This window comes from Manis pentadactyla, chromosome 12 (genome assembly GCF_030020395.1).
Source record: "Manis pentadactyla isolate mManPen7 chromosome 12, mManPen7.hap1, whole genome shotgun sequence".
Taxonomy (NCBI): Eukaryota; Metazoa; Chordata; class Mammalia; order Pholidota; family Manidae; genus Manis; species Manis pentadactyla.
This window is the reverse complement of record NC_080030.1, coordinates 61,655,970-61,670,960: the sequence shown is the minus strand read 5'-3', so window position 1 is coordinate 61,670,960 and position 14,991 is coordinate 61,655,970. Positions and strand designations below refer to the sequence as shown.

The 14,991-nt window shown below is 33.4% G+C and overlaps 1 protein-coding gene across 7 annotated transcripts in view; it reads right to left on the bottom strand.

Annotated features, from left to right (window-relative positions):
• Nucleotides 1-14,991, bottom strand: part of PTPRK (protein tyrosine phosphatase receptor type K) — a 582,621-nt gene that overhangs the window by 433,364 nt on the left and 134,266 nt on the right. For all 7 annotated transcript variants that reach the window (XM_057489274.1, XM_036903846.2, XM_057489272.1 and 4 more), the window contains exon 2: nt 12,966-13,088. In XM_057489274.1, coding sequence (XP_057345257.1) covers nt 12,966-13,088 — 123 coding nt within the window. The remainder of the gene's footprint in view (nt 1-12,965; nt 13,089-14,991) is intronic.

Sequence of the window (14,991 nt, the reverse complement as noted above, 5' to 3'; positions counted from 1 at the left end):
GAGGCCCAATAAAAACTTGCTCAGCCTACACAAATAAGAGAACAACAAGAAGGCTGTCCTGTTTTTTTTCATGGAGTTCAGTACAAAAAGTATATACAAACATTGTGAAACCTGGACTTCATGATAACAGCAATAGTTTTACACACACACACACACACATAAAACACCAACAGTCAGCAATTCTTTCCACTGGCTTACTGTCTTCATTGATTTTTAGTTTTGAGTGAAAGAGAACAGAAGAAACAGATGCCTCTACCACAGCTAAGGAGACTCTGGTTTCTTGATATCACTGGCAGTGAAGCTATCTGAGCAATCCAGTAAAAATAAAAAACAAAATCAGTGCCTATCACCTAAAGCAAGGGTTCACTGTCACAATTATACTCCCTACAGAAAGAGCATAAACACAATGAAATATTATTATATTGTTGACTATAGAAGATGTTTAGTATAAAAAGTGTTAAAAGGAAGCACTAGAGATCATTTCTACATAGAAAGAGGAGGAAATACCTCAGAGTTGGAATTAAACCCACTCCAGTCATCCTTGTAACTAAAACCATCCTGTTCATCTACATGGAAATGCTTATAAAGGCCAGTTTAGCAACAGAAGAATATTTAACACAATTAATTGAAATCATTTTCCAAAATACTCCCTTTTTTCTTTTTCATTAATATTATCACTCCTATTTATTCATTCAAAAACTAATTGAATTTCAAGATAATTAATACATGCTGTCAAGCAAAAAAGTAGAGAAAAAGCTCATTCATACTTTAAAAGGTATTGGGCCATTCATTCAACACTTATTTATAGCAGATCAATGTGCCAAACAGTACTAAACTACATAAAAGTGAATGATGGTATTGTTTACCTTTTACTTACTTTAAAGTAACAGTCTCTTAGCTGTACTTCCAAGAACTATAATCTCATTTTTATGAACACTAGCACATTCTTCAGCATTGTTTTAAATAATGTTTTAAGCCACAAAACTGATCAGTCAAAAATCAGTGGTCAGGCTATATATACAAATCATGACAGTTTAAACAAAATTTTAATTTCTATAAAATTCTAAGTTCTTCCTAAGCACTGTATACCATAAACCACTAGAACCATGAGCCAAATTAAATACCCAAATGCTACCTACAATTAATACTGAATGTATGTCTTAAACATCTCAGAGAAAGATAACCTATTCATTGCAGTAGCTACTAATACAGGAACTATATTCATACCCTAATAGGCTTGCTCATTATCAACAATTAAATCAAGAATTTAAATTAGCTTTTTCCTTTCTTAAAAATCACTCCTTTCTCATTGAAGAATAACTTTGTCTTGACAATTGGTTTCAAATAAACTTTTAATTGATACATTCCATATGCAGGTGTAGCCCACAAAATGTTTCCCTTGCTCATAGTTTTATCAATAGAACAATTTCTGGTTTAATACCAACGTAGTAGAGATATTTCTCAATACAAAGATACTTGGCCAAAATTTTTTTTCTACTTATGACTTAAAAATTCAATACAGTATATAAATAAAGCAATGCATAGTTTCAGGCAAAACATACCCATAAACTAAATGGTAACCTATTAGACTATTACTTGGCAGTGAAAAGAGAACAATATTGCATTAAAGGGGAAAAAAAGCATGATTGTTTCAAAATGTCAAAGAAAATGGTCAAAGGAAAATTTTCAATCCACATAAGAAGCTAACAAGCTTACAGAACGAAATTTATTTTGTAGTATAACTCCTGCAAATAGTAAGTCCTAAAATAAATCAATAACCTGTTTTAAAACTTTTGTCAGAGTTGGCTCAGTTTTGATTGGATTTTTTTGTAACTTCTTTTTAAAGCTTTAACTGGCAAATACTACATTAATTCATTAATTCCAGGCTGGAGTTATGTTTTCTTTCTCTTAAAATAATGAACCCATCTTAGTAATTTCAACCTTCTTTTAATAAGAGATTGTAAAAATTATTCTTAATGTTTTCTTTAATTTATAAACAAAATCTCTCCAGAACAATTTTTTTTACATGTTCATTTTATTATCATTTATATATTTAAAAACAAACACAATATCACTACTTCTAGAAGAGTTAAGTTTTCTTCTAAGTGTTACCTTTTGCTATTTATTTTTAAGTACTAACTACTAATAGCAATTAATATATTAATACAGTTACTGTTATAATAAATATTAGTAATGTTAAAATATTGATATTATTCTTGTTCTCAAGCACCTATGCCATTAGTTAATTGACAAATCTCTTGCAATAACTCTTTTGATCCAGCCTGCATGATAAGACTAATTCAGAAAAACAAACCTTTAAAAAGTCTTTCTTATAAACTGTGGAACTTCCTATACAGGTTTGAACAACCACAAAAATCTGTCACCTTACCTTATGAGGCCAGGGAAACTAAAAACGAGTGAAGTTGTTTGGTATGCTCCACACATTTTGACTAGCTCAATATGATTGCAAGAGGAGCACAGAAACGACTCCAAATCAGAAAAGTTCTATCTTCTGTACAATAACTTTCTTCAGGTAAATATTACTGAAATAAAGTATGTGCCCAAGATAATGCAGTTTATAGAAAGAACCTGAGATCTGATAATACCCTTATTGTCCATATACCCTATCCTCAGGAGAAACAAGTAATTAAATTCTGAAGAAGTAGTTGAGTCCAGTATCCCTTTGGAGAACTTTCCTCCACTCAAATATTGCTGATTACAGTAATAAATTAATCAGTCATTCAGTTTTATCAGCAAATAGTTTCTGCGTTCTTCCCATACTTGGCCTACAGGCAATGCTACAAGCTTTAACTCTAGAAATTGGTCCTCAACTAATGGCCTCAGTGGAACAGACTGGACTAGATACCGCTTTGATGTCTTCAAAAAAAGCTTCATGGGCACAAATGTCAGTGCTGATAACGCACATCAGACTGTACCAGGACACAGAGGCAGAATTTCCAGGGCTGATGACTTCCTGAAAGAGACTACAATCCCACTGTTCAAAACCCTATGAATTAGTTAAGTATAACTTAATGAACTGATGAGGGAAATCTAATTGGAATTACTTGCTTGGAAGATTATTAGTATATTTTTAATGTTCTATTTTCTGGTTGGTATGTGATAAAGATAAAGCTCTTCCTGATCTCTAACCCTTACTTTAATAGAACTTTAAATAGTATCTTAGAAAAAAGTCCTCAGAAATTCAGGAATACATCCGTTTTCTAACTTTCTTTACTTTTCAGAGCAAAGAAGTTAACAAGGTAGGTATAAGAAGGACTTGCCCTTCTTTTTAACAGACAAATTAATTATGCAACCAAATTATTTGAGTTGAGTTTTATGCAATGTTATATTTAAGAATAACTTTTACTGAAACATGTAAGCCCTCCAAAGCACCAAAGGCTATATTTCATATGTGGAACCAGTACCTACAAAACTCTCCCAGTAACCAGGTCTGTTATTTGGTTTAAGTTTATAGGTTCCCAGCTTAAGAGGAGATAAGGAAGGTCAATTACTGGCAGGTTAGGAATCTCAGCTGATTTGGGAGACATAAAAAATGAATTCATCCACATTTATAGGTCCTACAGGGGTCACTGGTAGAGATGAATAATTTGAGTTTGAATTCTTAGCTTCTGAAAAAGAATAAAAAATAGAGATTAAAAAAAAATTTAGAGTGATAGAAGCTATTTAAAATGCAATCCTAGATTTCTAATGAACCTTCATACACAAGTTAACTTTCTGCACTTACTAGTTATTTGACATATATGGCACTAGGTATTTTGATCCTACCACAAGGTTTATATTTGTTAATAAACACATCTTGTACCTATGTAAATAGATCAGACCAAAACAAAATAAAACCATCTTTTTTTGTTGTTTTTAACAAGTATCTATGCAAAGAATTTATGATCATAAAGGGGACCTGTTAAGGGGAAGAAGTTCAAAACTTGGCAACTAGACAAAAGAATGACTGCATACCCTACACCAAGGATTAGCTAATTCTTTGAGTACACAGCTTTGTCCAAGCTATTATCAGTATGAAGATATTTTATAAACCTTTGAGAGGAGATGCTAATTTGTATAGAGCTCATGGCAGTATAAATGACACTTATATGATAATAATGCGAATATATTTTATCCAGTAGAGAGACAAATGAATTGTTTGGTAGTAAAGATAACCTCAAACATTTTAAATTTATTGCCCTGTTGGACATTAATCTATTTAGTATAAAATTAAGAATCTTATTCCAGCAATCTTTCAGTGGCTATAAATGTTTCCCTTGTTTCTATAATCTTTTGAACCAGACTTACTACCCTGCAGTTTCCATCAGTAAAATTAAATATATCTTTAGCACCTTCACATTATATAACACTTGACTCATTATTAATTTTTGAGTTTTTTAAAAATATGTTGTCTTATATCTTCTGTGTCATAAAACTCAGGAGGAAAATAAGAGAGAACACAAAAATTCTCAATCATAACAACTGCAGGTTATAAACTTAAATAAATTTACTAAGGACAGGAGATTTTCCACTTCTCAAATTACAGATCCAGTAAATGCTTTGAAATTAAGTAAAAAGGGACAGTGTGATGGCAATGTTTTAGAGAATATCATGCTGCTCTAATAACTGCTTTATTTGTCCACTCTTCTAAATCCCACAGCTTTGAAATTCTACTACCTCATCTATCCTACCACATCTGCATCAAATAGTTCTATAACAAGCACTGTTGTTTACCTACCCAATATCTACCCTATCCTTATGCCATTAAATTCTGGCTGGCCGTGTACACCGGGGGAGCTGGCACTAACTCTAGCCTCATCTCCAAGTGTGGGAGGACGTTTCCCATGATTGATTGGTTTAGGCATGAGTGTGTGACATAATTTTGGCCAATTAAACAAAAAGATATATCTGCTAATGGGCACCTCAGAAAAGTTCTTTATGTTTATTTAAAAAACAAACATAATGAAGAGACAACCTCTTTTTCTTTATGTCTGAAGTTAATACCCAGAACAGCTGCTGACTTTATTACCAGGAGAGGAGCTAGTCTGTGGTAAAAAGATGAGCTATCGGATGACACTAAAGAACCTGAATTCTTGAGACATCACTGAGCCACTTAACTAGCCAATCCGGGACCTCTTTTTTTGTAAAAGCAGCTCCTCTTTCGGTTTAAACACATTTTAAGTTGGGCTTTCCTTTACTTGGAGCTGGAGAAAGTGTAAGAAATAAAACTTTTGTCACACTTCCACATCAGTCCTGAATTTTTCTGCAGTCTCTAAAGAAGGATTTCTACTTATACTTGCTTAAACAGAGTTTAAAAAGTCAGGTCTTTCTCCTATATCTCTGCATACTTGGATTCCTAACCTTTATTTTCCCAAGACATGATACCTCTGGCAAAGTTTGGTCACACTGAACCTCCCCCCTTCCCTCATCTACAGAATGAAATTAAAACATACCTCAAAGGGCTTTTGTGAGGATTAAGTGAAATGACATATTTTTAAAATGCCTGGAATTAGAAGTAGTCAGAAGTACTTTTTTTTTAATATCAACAAAGTCTAACATGGCTTGGATAAAAAAATACACATTCAAAATATGTTTTTATACCCAAATTTGCCATTCCACTTTCCTGTTTAAGTCACCAATGATTTAACTGGGGGGAGGGGAGGAAGTATAGAAATATATAACCAACTTTATCAAATTTGTGGAATTGTCCTATTTAATTGTGTTATCATAACCTAAAGGAGTCAGCAGACCTTTTTCAACTATGTCCCTAGGTAAAAATTTCATAATGCTGCTGGCATTTATAAGTTGTCACGTGTCCTAAATATATAAAAACATTCATTTCTTTTTAAGAAATATTTCTCAATCAATAATTTTCTTTTGGAAAGGGGAAGAGGTCTGTACAGCATACCATAATACAATTGGCAGAAATTAGGTTTGAAAAACTGAAAATCTCCCAAAAGGCTAAAAGCATCTTTTTATGTAATGAAAATTAAATATATAAGCACAGCTCTATATTTTTCCATGAACTATAAGATAATTAACATCCCATATTTTTTAATAATCCTTAACTTAATCACATGCCTTTCATTGCTTTTTTGTTCATTTTTTTTTTCCTGGTATTCTTCTTGTGTTTGAAAGATAATAAGCTTTCAAACTGAGAATGTCTAAGACAGTTATTTATCCATGACAAGGTAAATTTATTTTTGGAGAGGAAAAGTTTAAGGTCCTAACTGTACTTTAGTCCCACTCTCCCTCCCTCACCAAAGAAAAGTTAATTTGTTTCTTTGGACTATGTATTGATGTTAAGGTACAAGTTAAAGCTAACTGTATGTCTCTGAAATTACTTTGCATTCTTACCCCTCATTCTTCTAGGAGGTTGGGAATTCTCTAGCACTGACACCAGTATTTTTTTTCATTTTTTTTAATACTAGGCTGTTTTTTCCCCTAAGATATATTGGAACATATCTACCTTAGATGCATTATGAACCTGAAACATCAGGAAAATATTCCTGTCTCAGCATGCCATTTCTGTCCACTGTAATTTAGACATTCTTTATGCTGCATTTATGTCCACAAGGGTAATAGTCCTTACATTAAAAAGCAGCCTTCATGAAGTGGCTCATCCTTCACACAGTCCATTACAGCCTTTCACTCTCTGACCCCTCAATGCTTGCAGCTCCCACTGTTTTTAATAAGCAATTCACATGTGGTAAACTATCAGCTCTGTGCTGTGGACAAAAAGTACCAACAGATAGATAATAACATATGGATGAGCACATTGAAATAAGCCCATAATTCTAGGCCTCAAACATACCTTTGCAAACAAAGTCTTAAAATTATTTTTAAACCCTGAACTTTAGTCTGATACCTTTAGTCTATGAATTTTCTTCTACCATAAATGTTCTAATGAGACAGCAGATAATACACATGTGTTACTAAACTTTTGCTTACACAGGCAGCAAGTGTTCATCGACTAAAAATAACACACAGGTAAATCAAAGAAAGGACAAAGCATCTCCTGAGGGGATGAGAGTATCAGGGAGGAAACCCTGAAGCTTAGCTGCAATTCCAACAGTAAGTCTCAGAATCCATTTCATGTGAACATTAACAGACATCCAAATGCTTTTAAATTTTAGAAAGAAATATAGAATTTTAGATGAAGAAATAGAAAATCATTGTAGATTAAATCTAATACATAGCTCATTTTATCATGGATTTAAATGTCCATGGCCAAGTCAAGGAAATTAATTAGCTATATTACAATTATGAAGCAGAACTGGTAGTGTGTCAAGAGTCATTTTTATTTTAGACAATCTTAAATTCAAATCCTGTGACTGAGTAGCTTTAAGCAAGTTATTCATTCTACTTATCTCTAAAATTTCACTGATTTTATAGGGGTCATGTGAGGATTATAAAAATATACCATGGCTCTGGTATAGTGAAACCCAGTAGGCTACCATCATGTCATAGCTCGTGGTAACAAATGCCTTCATCTCAGAGATGCTTCTCTGAAAGTGTTGAGTGTGCATTAAACCATTATTCAAACTGTGCCTTGGAGCCTTACATCTCTAAGTTTTTCACAGAAGAAATCTTGATGGAACTAGACAGGTGGGAGGAAAGAGGTACAGATAGGGATTTCAGGAGTGCAAAGCAAGGAGATTTACAGGACCTTTGGCTCCTTGTTATCAACTTTCCGTATGTGGGTACTGGGAAATATTGCTCAAAAAAGAATTCCATTGTTTAAAAAGTAAATCTGAAAATCGTTGATGGATGCATAGCATTGCAGCTTTAAACTTCTGAGGTTTTCAGGCTCTGTCACCTTAGAATCTCACACTTGTGTTCAACATGTAGAGGTTCATCCATCTGAACTAACAAACCAATGCTGTGATTCCTTTCCCTTCCCCTGTCCCCCCTATCTGTCCTCCTTCCCTTCTCCCTCCTACCATCCATTTTTTCAGTTCTCATTAGAACAACTGCACAGATTCACATCCATACTATCTTTGGTCGTATTAACAGACAATGATAACTAGGTGACAAAAAGAAAATTAAACTAGCATTTTGGCCTGATTTGCTCTGTCTTTTAACACAGATGAAACCAGCAGTAATGCTGCAACTCAGTTTCTCTTTACCAGCACTCTATGCACATAACTTTATTCTACCAAGCTCTGCCACAGTTTGGCTCTAGTAGGTCTGCCATCAAAGAATTCTGTTAGTTCAGATATGTGAACAGTTACAACCTTGTAGAAACATATGTCTTATAATCAACTGTCTGTAACAGAGTGATGAAAATATTAGACAAGGTGATCCACTCATTTTAAGGAGTGATTAAGGTTCCCAGTGAAATGGATTATGGGCTAGACAAGGTAAATCAACCCAAAATCTCCCTTGAAATTTCTCCTCAGATACATTAAAATGTGATATGCTGCATGCATAACATTGCTTGGTTAATTCATAATTCATAACTAAATATTCTCTTACAAAACTAAGACTATTATCATTATGTAAGAATCTTAGCTGAAATTGTGTTACCTATATGTGTTTTCATATTAATCAAATTGTGGACACCAATGTTTTGTTTGATTTTCACATCACACCATCAGAAGAAAGCCAGGCACAGAATAATGTGACCAATCCATGCTCCCTATTAAACATACAAACACATTTAGTCTCTCCAAATAAATATTTGAAGAAGACAAGCCTTATTTTAACAACCTGGCTAAGAATTCATGTTTAAACTCTGAGATAAAAACTGAAAACACAGTTCTAAAAGTAATACATTAATATAAAGGCACATTTCTTAATGACATTATTCATTCCTCACCCTTCTCTGTGTAATGTCATGTGCTCTATGATTTAGTTTGGGGTTTGACAAAAGGGCAGAATTGAGATCTAGGAAGGCCTTAAACTATGGAATCACACCTCACTAAGTTTTATAACAGAGGAGGAATGGTTTCGCACTTCACTCTTCAGATTAATTTAATGAGAGGGCTTTTATTTTTTACTAAGTGTATAGTGTGTGTGTGAGTGTGCACGTAACAGAAAGAATTCTGTGCAGTGATGTACATCAGCTCAGTGAAAAGTACCAGATTGAAGGTGGGATACAATGTAATCATGAATTTAAATACTGTCAAGTGGGTACTCTAGAGAATCTACACTAAAATTCAATTAGTCATTTTACAAAAACCTGTTAAAAAGAAAAGTAGATATAATTACAGGAGAAGATGTCAATCATACTTTCTTACTCTCACATCTAGGATGGAACACATGGTAAAATGGTCAGACGAATTTGTTATATGAAGTCATAAGTGTAAAAATATATTTGACAAACAAGGTAATAGACACAGATGTATTTGAGATCAAAGAACAATTTCCAGTTCCATGCAACATCCCTTATTCTCCATAGGTTTGTTTTTTTTATATATACCAGACTTTCGAGTAGTAGAAGATTGTGATTAATTTGACAAGCAAAAGACAAAACAGAGAGAAACAGAGACAGAGACAAAGAAAGACAGAATGAAAGAGGGAGAAATTCTAAAAGTGTTTACTCCTTGGTAGTATATCCAAAATCAATAGGTGAAATCATTTGTAAAGGCAAATAAATATTAAAATTATGTGAAGGTATTCTAATTACATTAAAATCTGAACTGATGCTACCTTCTAAGCACTAACCATCTCCTACCCCTGTCAGCGCCTCCTGCAGTTTTATAATACTCTGACTTCTAACACCATCAGTTAGTTTTGCCTGTTTTTGAAATTTATATAAATAAAATATAGTACATACCTTTTTGTGTACAGTTTCTTTCCTTCAAGATTATGTTTGTAAAATTCATCACACCATATATAACATTAGTTTGTTCCTTTACATTGCTGTATAATATTCCAATATATAAATATACCTCTGCTTATTTATCCTTTGAACTATTAACAGACATTTGGGTTATTTTCAGTTTGGGACTATTATGAATACTAGTGCTGTAAACATTCTTTCACATGTTGTTTGGAGAACATGTCTAGTCAGTTCTGTGGGGCTTATACACAAGAATGGGTTTGCTGGGCCGTCATGTTGTACAGATATACACTCTAACCAGTAGTATAGGAGGATATCACTTGATCCATATTCTCACCAACCTTGACATTTTGATTTTCGTCTTTCTGCTGAATGTATTATATCATTATTTTTATTCCCATTTCCTTAATAAATGAGTTAGCCAGGTGTTCATACTTTCATATGATTTTTGGCCATTAGGATATACTCAGTATTTTTACATGCTATTAGGATATACTCAGTATTTTTGCAAGCTATTTTAAATGTACTTAGCAGACCTTTCAGCCACTGTCATTATTGCCACTTGACAAAGGTGGTATGGGGGGCTAGGAACTGCTGAAGAACACTTTAAGCAATTATTGATAGCATTTTGCCTTCAAACAAGGAGAAATAATTGTCTTCTTTTCTTCATTCTTTTCTACCCATCTCTTTTATTCTACACTAATTTATACACCTTGTCTTTCTTCTTACCTTCTATGTTTCCAGTTCAAAAAGGTCAATAAACACAAGCCAATTAACAATGTTCCAGTATTGTATAGAGAGTTCAGTAGTTCAATAACAAGTTTGCATCAGAGACCCAGCATTCTTAACTTAGGTTTGACAAATGTCTGAGGTTTCTTGTTAAATAAATGAAAAAAAGTAAGCATGCCTGACTATTTATGTGAAATAGATGGATATTTGATAGAATTATAATAGGATAAATCTGAATGTCTTATTTTTTCAACTTATGAACAAAGTTCAGTGAGTGTTTTAAGGAATATCAGAAGGAAAACATTATATATTGTAAAAAGGACAACAATAAAGGAAGAATATACACAGGGTGCTTTCTTTCACCTTCTCTGAAGACTAAATACAAGTTACATTTGGCAAAAATAAAGTGGCCATGACCTTTTTCCCTCCTCTGCATGATTAATTACTTAATGTCCTATTAATTGGAAGATGTGGCTGAATTTCAAACACTTTCATTTTCTGGGCATATCATCCTGTCCTGTAACTACTGATTAAGCTGTTCATCAATGGTGAGCCAACAAGGTCATCTGAACAGTATCTCTTCAGCTATTCATTATCCATCTTCAATGGTAATTAATAATGGTAACATTTCCATAAATCAACATCTTTCTGATTATTCTCTGATGATAAACAGTCAAAATGTGTGCATCCCAGCCTACCCCTTTTAATTTTATATTTTAAAAAATTCAGTCTAAATATACCACAGAGAAAACTCAGGTGAAATATTCCAGGAGTTTTTCTTTAATTAAAAGGTACCAGGAAAATAAGGTTATGTAACTTTGAGGGAAAAACACAAACCTTGGCACTAAACTATAGGAGTCGCTGACAACACAGGGGTCAAACATAAAAAGCAAAGGGTGTCAGCCACCTAGTACCAATTTATTTCTCTGACAAGGAAATTATGGCTCAGGTTAGCTTCAGAAATAACCATTTGCCTCCTCAGCACACAGGGTGACAATTTAGAATAGAAAGCAGATTTAATTCACCCTACTTTCAAAGAACACATCACAGCATAGACCAATAAAGTTTCAAAGGATGTATTTACTATATTCATGTACAAATCATATTTTGGAAATGTAACTTTTAGGTTTGGTTTTGGTTACTTTGTGTACTTGTGGTGTATTGTTGTTTATTGTGGCTATTTTTACTTTTTCGGCTTTTATATCATATTAGTAAGTTCAGGGATGCTACTGATAAATTTATTCTCTTAAATCACCAGAATTGACATGTTCATCTTTAATGGTATGTCTAAAATTGTCATATATAAAATTCACACTCAGATTAGGAAACTCTTCCTGAATTTGTAGAAAATTTAGTGATAACGTATTCACAAATAATCATACTAAAAATACTGAACATATATTTTAAAACTTAAATTATTAGTAACAGGCAGTCAGCCCATCAATTATAAATGATTATATGCTGTAATTATATGATGATTATATATAATATATTATTATATACTATATTACTTTATCAGTTAAATATATTGCATATTATTATCATGTACACATAATTATATAACACACAATTATATACCAATTTCAAAATATTGGAAGAATAGCTCATTCTCATTACTACTGTATTTTAATATTCCTGTTTATATTTTCAATTTTTGCATTAAGTTATTTGTATATATACATGCACAGAACTTGGAGTTAGTTCCAAATTAATATGTAGAATTAGAAGCACATGTACTAGTCTGGTAGTACATGATGTTATGTAGATATTAGTATCCCATGTTAGTTAATGTGAAAAACACAACTCAAACTGACTTAAACGGTAATAAAATGTATTACACAAAACCAAAAATCAAAGGATCTAACAATGTCTAGGTAAAGGATAAACAGGGCTTAACTAAAAAGTCACTCAGAAAATACCTTCTCCATTTGACTATTTTGGTCTCCAGGCTGCCTCCATTCACAGCCACTAACATGCTCATGACCAGTGGGAAAAGATAAGCTCCCTCCCCACCACGGAATAAAAATCCTTCCCTTCAGTCTGATTAGATCAAATCTGCATAATTTAACTAAATAGGTACAAGCTAACTACTCTCACTCACATTTTAGGTTATTTTAAAAGTCTTTTGTTCTCTTTTTTATTTATTTCCTGGTTTGATTTCCATTTTTCTTTTTATTAAATAGGAAAAAAAATTACTAATACACTATTCCCAAGTCAGAGATAAAAAAAGGTATAGTAAGCACTCTTGAAGAATCTGGGACTTTGCAAAGTTGTTGAGGGAAAAGCAAAGAATACATTAAGGCTCTTTCTTAAATGTGGTCAAACAGCCTGACCACAATAGGTTCTTATAAGAGTTAAACTATTATGCTATAACTAAAATAAAAAATGCCACATATTCCAAAGCAATTCCCCCAATGCTGGGTGAATTCTCAAGCAGAATGATTCTCACCTTGAGGCATCTCAGGAGGCAGATAATGAGGTTCTTGGGCACTGACATGTACCCATTCAAAGTCATCATATAGATCCTGGTGGTAATCACAGGCCCCTGGGCCATCATCAAAAGTGCAGCCACCTAAAAAGGGGAAAGAAGGACTACTGTTACATTCTAAACAGACTTGGAAAACCTGCAGAATGCAATGGAAAAGGAAATATCCTGAAATATGTACTGTAGCACCCATAATTTTAATAATAAATGATACTCCTGTTTATCACTAGTCTTGTTAAAATTTCCACATGAAGTGAAATTTCTCAGTAGTTCTGCTTGAATAAGAAACAGTTTGAGAAAAGGAACAAAACAGCAGTAGACTCATAGACACTGAGAAGTGACTAGTGGTTACCATGGTGGTGGGGGTGGGGTGGGTAAGTGGGAAGGGCAAGGGGAATAAAAAGGAACAAAAATTCTCAACGACAATATATGTTGGTCATGGGGACAGTAGTACAGCATGGAGAATATAGCCAATGATTCTGTAACATCTTCCTATGGGGGTAAGGACTGAATAATATGGGTAATGAACCACTGTGTTGTACATTTGAAACCAATATAAGATTATAAGATTGCATATCAGAGATACTTCAATTTAAAAAAAAGAAAGACATCTAAGATGTTAAGTGAAGAGCAAAAAAATAAAATACAGTTTGATCCTTAAAGGAAGACTGAGGCACTGACTTTGAAATATTAAAAATAGAAGATACGTGTATAGTGAGGCTTTTCGGAAGTACACAAAACCACCTAAAACCTAAATAGTCTTGAACTATTTTAGTGGGGAGAAGTGGAGGAAGGAAGAATGAAAACTGTTTCTCTTCATAATGCAAGTTCAAAAAGGTGACGTTAATATTTAAGTCTTATCAAATCCCTTGCTTTAAAAGAACACCTTGAAATCTACGCATAATAGCAAAATGCAACATATAAAGCCTTATAGGGTCTAAAGTATTTGAGGTCAGTGACATACACTCATTCATATTTTATTTAGATACTTTCAGACACACACTTATGAGTTAAAACGAAGGAAAAAAACTGAAGCAGGATTCTAAACAGATTCGCCTATAATCACACTCACTACTTCCACTTCATCTTTTTCTTGAAAATGGGGATAGCCTCTTCCCTTTTCATCGGTCATTTTGCTTCACTTTATTTTCAGGGGTAATTTTAAGGTAGAAGTAGAATAATTACTTTTGCTTCTCAGCCTACATACACAAGCACACACAACTCAACACATTTGGCTTATTCACGTCATAAAAATAAGAACTGCCCTATATGTTTAATCTTGAAAGAAAGTGGATTAAAACTAATGAAAATCCAGCAGTGGGTTTAATGAGAAAAACCAATAACCTGTCTCCTTTCAAGTAGCTTATTTGTTTAGTTTCCATGGGGATCTTTGTGAAGAAACTCAGTGAATTCTCAGGCCAAACAGAGGGCTTGGGGGTAGTAAACTTCAGGCCTATAAATTCTTCTCCGTAAACAAGGAATTCATTATCCTCACCAAAAGTTTGTCAAGTTGAAAATGAATCAAGTTATATTCCTCACCAATGACAGCAACAAGCAAGCACCACAAGCGAATAAGGGAAGATCAGCTCTCCAGACGACCCCAGAGCCCTAACAACCTTTTTCAAAAGCAGAAAATCTAAGTGGGTATCTTTTAATCATTCTTATGACTTCATCAATCCTTCAAAATAAATAACCAAACTCAGCAGTTTGAAAGCTTAATATTGTCTTTTAAATATGCCTGCAACAGCTTTATATAAATGCTCTCATGAAAATGATGACATTTTTAATTTAAAATTAATCAAGGAAGAGGTTGCTAGGAAATGCATCTTCACCTGGCAAGGGGAAAGTTTTTCTCAAAATATAATTGGACATCACAATCCTAAAATGACTGCTTTGGCAACACATGCCTTCAGGGCCCCCGCTGTCCTTTAGAATAATAGTGTGAGTGCCCTCCCTATATAAATTTGAAATGACCGGTGGAACCTACATT